The sequence below is a fragment of the Elephantulus edwardii genome, unplaced genomic scaffold (assembly GCF_000299155.1).
Source record: "Elephantulus edwardii isolate Elephantulus edwardi_28Jun2011 unplaced genomic scaffold, EleEdw1.0 scaffold00010, whole genome shotgun sequence".
Lineage (NCBI taxonomy): Eukaryota > Metazoa > Chordata > Mammalia > Macroscelidea > Macroscelididae > Elephantulus > Elephantulus edwardii.
The window spans coordinates 23,697,873-23,702,884 of record NW_006399760.1 but is presented as its reverse complement, the minus strand read 5'-3'; the positions used below and the strand labels follow the sequence as shown (position 1 = coordinate 23,702,884).

Sequence of the window (5,012 nt, the reverse complement as noted above, 5' to 3'; positions counted from 1 at the left end):
TCCCCGCTCCGTGGCTCACCGAGGTCCTTACAATGGCCTATTGGCCACGGGGAACGCCTGATACCTGGAGGCCTTGGGTGTGAGGTTGCCATCTCCTCCCGAGGACTAGCGAACGCAGGAGAGCTGGGAAGATGCCCGTGGCCAACGGGCGCTCGTCCCGCGCGTGATCCAATAGCGCTGCACAGCGCGGTCTGACAGCAGGTCCGTCAGGCGGGACTAGGGCAGGTGTGTGGCGGAAGTGCAGGAAGGCGGCCAGAGAGGAGCAGTCTAGGAAGCCGCGGCCGTGGATCTCGGAGCTGGCATTGGCTCCTGAGATAGACAGATAGTAGCGACCAGGGCTCCGGGGCCGGCGAGATGCCTCTGTTCACTGCCAACCCTTTCGAACAAGATGTAGGTGAGTGTTTGGCCAGGCCTTCGAGGTGCAGTTTGTCAAACTAGAAAGTGGGCGGCGGCGACTCCTAGAACTGGGCGTCAGAGGCAGGGAAGGGGCGGTGCCGCCACTACGGGCGCCTGGATTAATTCTGGGGTCTGCTTTGGCTCGTCGCTAGCTTTTTGGAGCAGTTCTCGTGCTTGTCTGATGTTTGAAACCCCGCAGACGAGTCATTCCCCTCGCCAAACGTAGGAATAAGGAAGAGCTTGAAGCTAGCCGGAGACTGGACAAATTAAGCAATTGCTGAGTTGATGGTAAAAACTTCCTGCTCGTTCTCTAGTAGTTAAAGCCCTCATCCTACCTATTCCTCTCGCCTGCTTCACTTAGGGTGACAGTGTAGCAGTTGAGACCCTAATGTCTTGATACTGCGCTAGAGACCTGTCAACTTGCTTGTGTTAATTAGGAAGAACTCATTTTATAGGTTGCTGAAACGGGAGGACCTGAAACCCTTGCTGCAGAAGGTCAAGGATTGCAGCCTTCAACATGGATTGAAGCTCAACAGCAAGAAAACAAAGATTTTCAACACTGGGCCAATTGGCAGCATCATAATGGATGGTGAAAAGATTGAGACTGTTAACAGTTTTAGTTTGCTTGACTCCACAGTCTTGGTATCAGCAGCCAGGAAATCAAGAGACGAATTGCACTGGGAAAGTCAACTGTCAGGGACCTCTCTAGAGTACTGAAGAGCAACGACGTTTGGCTGGAGACTAAGGTGCGCCTGATCTGGGCCATAGTCTTTGCAGTTGCGTGCTATGTATCGGAGAGCTGGACAATGACTAGGGATGTAGAGAATTGATACTTTTAAGCTGTGGGGTTGGAGAATAGTGTTGAATATACCATGGACTGCTAGGAGAACAAACAGGTTTGTCCTGGAGAGGGTGAAACTGGGCGGCTCCTTGGAGGCAAGGATTCTGAAGCTTTATCTGACATACTTTGGGCATGTTGCAAGGAGGGACCAGTCCTTGGAGAGGGACATCATGTTTGGGAGGGTGGAGGAACAGCGCAGGAGAGGAAGACCCTTGATGAGATGGATTGTTTCAGTGACTGGATTAATGGCAGTAGGTGTGTCAGAGACAGTGAGGCTGGCACAGGATGAAGCAGGGTTTAGGGCTCTTGTACATAGCGTCGCACTGAGTTGTAAGTGACTCAATGGCACATAAATACAACAAGAACAACAAAAATACACAAATACAGCCAAGTAATGATTGAGCAGCTTCAGTATTTGTTTGCTGTTGCTGGAGGTGCTACTCCCAGAAATGCAGGTGTTAGGAGGTGTGCTGTTTTGGAGTATTAAAGATACTAGCCAAAGAGCCCAGAGAATTTATATTTTATTTGTGGTCATATAAAACGTGGGCTTTTCACTAGTAATTTCAAAGGTGGTGTATCTAGCTTATACATTATCTCTAGTTTGATAAAATGTGATCCCCAAAATTGTGTTTAAAAATCTAATATATTCATTTTAAGTGGGATGTATAAGCCTCATCTCTTCACAGAGAGTTAAAATATTTATAATATCCCTTGACCCTTAAATAGTCTTCTAGTATGTTCTATGTTCCCATATTTCTTTCTTTTTAGATTTGAACCCAGTTGACAGGATAAATCTAGGAAGTGTCATGGGCCATGTTGAGATCATAGTTTCTGCTTTTGGAATGCCCAATGGTTTCCTTTGTTGGCTATATTTAGTGAGACTCTGGTGCATTTTCTTTCTACTGGGAGAATTTTATCTTAAATTTCAGTCGTTCACATACTTTGCCGATGGCGAGTCAGAACTGACTCATAGCAGGTTACAAAGGCTGTAAATTCCCCATCTCTTGCACAGCACCTGATGGATTCAAATCACAGAAGAATAGCCTTTGTGTTAACAAAAGCCATTGCTGACTTGGCCATCAGAGTGCCCTAATCCAGGAGTAGAAAGGGCAGAATAGAATTAAATTTTCTTTTAAAATAAAAACTGTGTAACTCTTTCATTAAATGAACTCTTTATTAGCAATCCATTGTTTTGTGATTGAAAACTTTTCTAGTAGAAGTAGACCTGCCGGCATCACTTGTGGTTTCTATGACTCTTCTGCATGACTTGGTGGAGCCCAGTTTAGAACTTCTGTGGTGTAAGAGGTACTACTGTTCATTAAGACAAACAAGCAGGCCGAAAGCACTGCTATTTTAATGTGTAGTTTATTTTGTAGACCATAACATCAACAGAGGCTCCAAATGCTTATTTGTAGGCTGAGGTATGACAAAATTCAGTATCTAAAAGGCATTTAAGGATGAAAACAGGTTCCATTGAGGTCCACCAATAACTTATTTATTTAGTTGTTGTTGTTAAGTGCCATCAAGTCAATTTCCAACCTATGAACAAGAGATTTGAACTCTGTCATATCTTGTGCCATCCTTATCATCCTTAAAACATTGGAGTCCAAGACTGTGGACACTGTATTAGTGTTGAGAGTCTTCCTCTCCTTCACTGACCCTCTACCTTTCTAAGGACTAGCCTCTTCTAACAACATGTCCAAAATATGTGAGACAGGCTTTACCATCTTTGCCTTCACGAAGCACTCTGGTTGCACTTTCTCTAAGACATAACGTTTATTCTTTTGGCAGTTATTGGGATATTCAACACTCTTCTCCAGCACTACAGTTAAACTATATCAATTCTTCTCCTGTTATTCTTACTCATTGTCTACCTCTCAGATGCAGAGCAGGTGATTAGAAAGACTGTAGTTTGAATCAGTCACACCCTAGTCTTAAAACTGACATCATTGCTCTTCTTATCTTGGCAAGGGAGTACCCTGACAGCAAACTTTCGCTATGCTATATGTCTCTTCTTCTTCTGACTACTGGTATCATGGCTGTTGATCATGGTTCAAAGTAAGATGAAATAGTTGACAATACTTTGAGTCTTTTTTTCTATATATCATGATGCTGCTTATTGGGCCATTGGTCAGGATTTTTGGTTTTTTTTGGTGTTGAAATGGAATCCATATTGAAAGCTCCAGTCCTTGATCCTCTGCAGAAGCTCTTCAGGCTTTATCTCACTTTCAACAAGCAAGGTTGTGCCATCCGTATAATGCTGGTTGTTGATGAGCCTTCCTCCAATCCTGATGCCACACTCTTCCTCATAAAGTCCAGCTTCTCTAATGATATACTCAACATACAGATTGACTAGATAAAGAGAGAGGATACAGCCATGACACACGCCTTTCCCGATTTTAAACCATGCAGCATTCCCTTCCTCTGTTTGGACAACAGCTTCTTGGTCTAGGTACAGATTTTATGTGAGCACAATTAAATGTTCTTAATTCCCATTTTTCTCAAGATTAGGAGTAGTTAAGATCCACACAATTAAATGCCTTTGAGTAGTCAATTAAACACAAATAGACTTTCTTCTGATTGTCTCTGCTTTCAGTCAACATCCACCTGACATCAACAGTAATGTTCCTCTTGTCGCAGTCTCTTCTAAACCCACCTTAAACTTTTGGCAGTACTCTGTCGGTGTACTATTCTAACCATTTTGGGATCATCTTTAGCAGCACTTTGCGTGTGAAGTAATGATACTGTTTGAAAATTTTCACATTCTGTTGGATCACCTTTCCTGGAAATGGGCACAAATATGAATCTCTTCCAGTCACTTGGGCAGATAGCTGTCTTCCAAATTTCTTGACAGAGATTGATGGGCATATCCAAGGCTGCATCTGTAATTGGAACATGTCAGTTGGTACCCTTTCAATTCAGGTTTGAGGTATTGGACGTTATGGATCAAAGACCAGATGAATTGTCGGATGACATCAGAGATAATCATTCATGCAGAGAACAAAAAGTTGATAAAAAGACAGAGGAGAAAGAAAAGACCAAATAGATGTCAGAAGAGACTCTGAAAATTGCACTGTAGTGTTGAGAAACCAAAACAGAGGGATGAGATGCTGAAGTAAAAGAGGAGCAAAAGCTTTCATGGGGCAGCTCAAGAAGGCAGAGTAGCATAATGGAATGTGCAGAGAGCTGGAGTGGGAGAAGGAAAAAGTAAGAACTCACTTGGCATTTTTCAAACTGAAACAACTGGAAAACAAATTCAAGCCTCGAGTTGCAATATTGAGAGACATTATGAGAAAAATCTTAAATGATCCAGAAGTATCAGAAGAAGGTGGAGTGACTACATGCAGTCCCTGTACAAAAAAAAAAAAGACTTCCTCAGCACTGAAATAGTTCAGGAAGTAGCACATGATAAAGAGCCAGTGGTTAGGGAGCAAGTTTAAGCGCCATTGAGGGAATTGGCAAAAAAGAAAGGCTCAGGAATCTTCCAGCTGAGGGAATGGAATTAATAGAAAACGTGGAGTAAAATACTAATGTGTTCTAAGTGGCCTGAGATCTATACCTTAGCAGAATAATATGTTAGTTATTAACATATTATTTCTCAAAATTAACTCTCATAATTAACTCTCAAAACTCCTTTTAATTTGAAATAGTTTTAAAGCAAGTGATTCTTTGACTTGAGTATTTTTTTACGTCTTTTTTGCTTCAGTCAGTTTGGTGGACGATTTATCAATGATCTGCGTTATGCGGATGACACAACCCTGCTTGCTGAAACTGA

At 42.6% G+C, this 5,012-nt stretch overlaps 1 protein-coding gene across 1 annotated transcript in view; it reads left to right on the top strand.

The window, feature by feature from the left end:
- Positions 1–247: 247 nt before the first annotated feature.
- The window catches only part of STAM2 (signal transducing adaptor molecule (SH3 domain and ITAM motif) 2), a 67,421-nt gene continuing 62,656 nt past the window's right edge, over positions 248–5,012 (top strand). Inside the window, exon 1 of the mRNA XM_006880774.1 lies at positions 248–394. Coding sequence (XP_006880836.1) covers positions 355–394 — 40 coding nt within the window. The 5' untranslated portion in view covers positions 248–354. The remainder of the gene's footprint in view (positions 395–5,012) is intronic.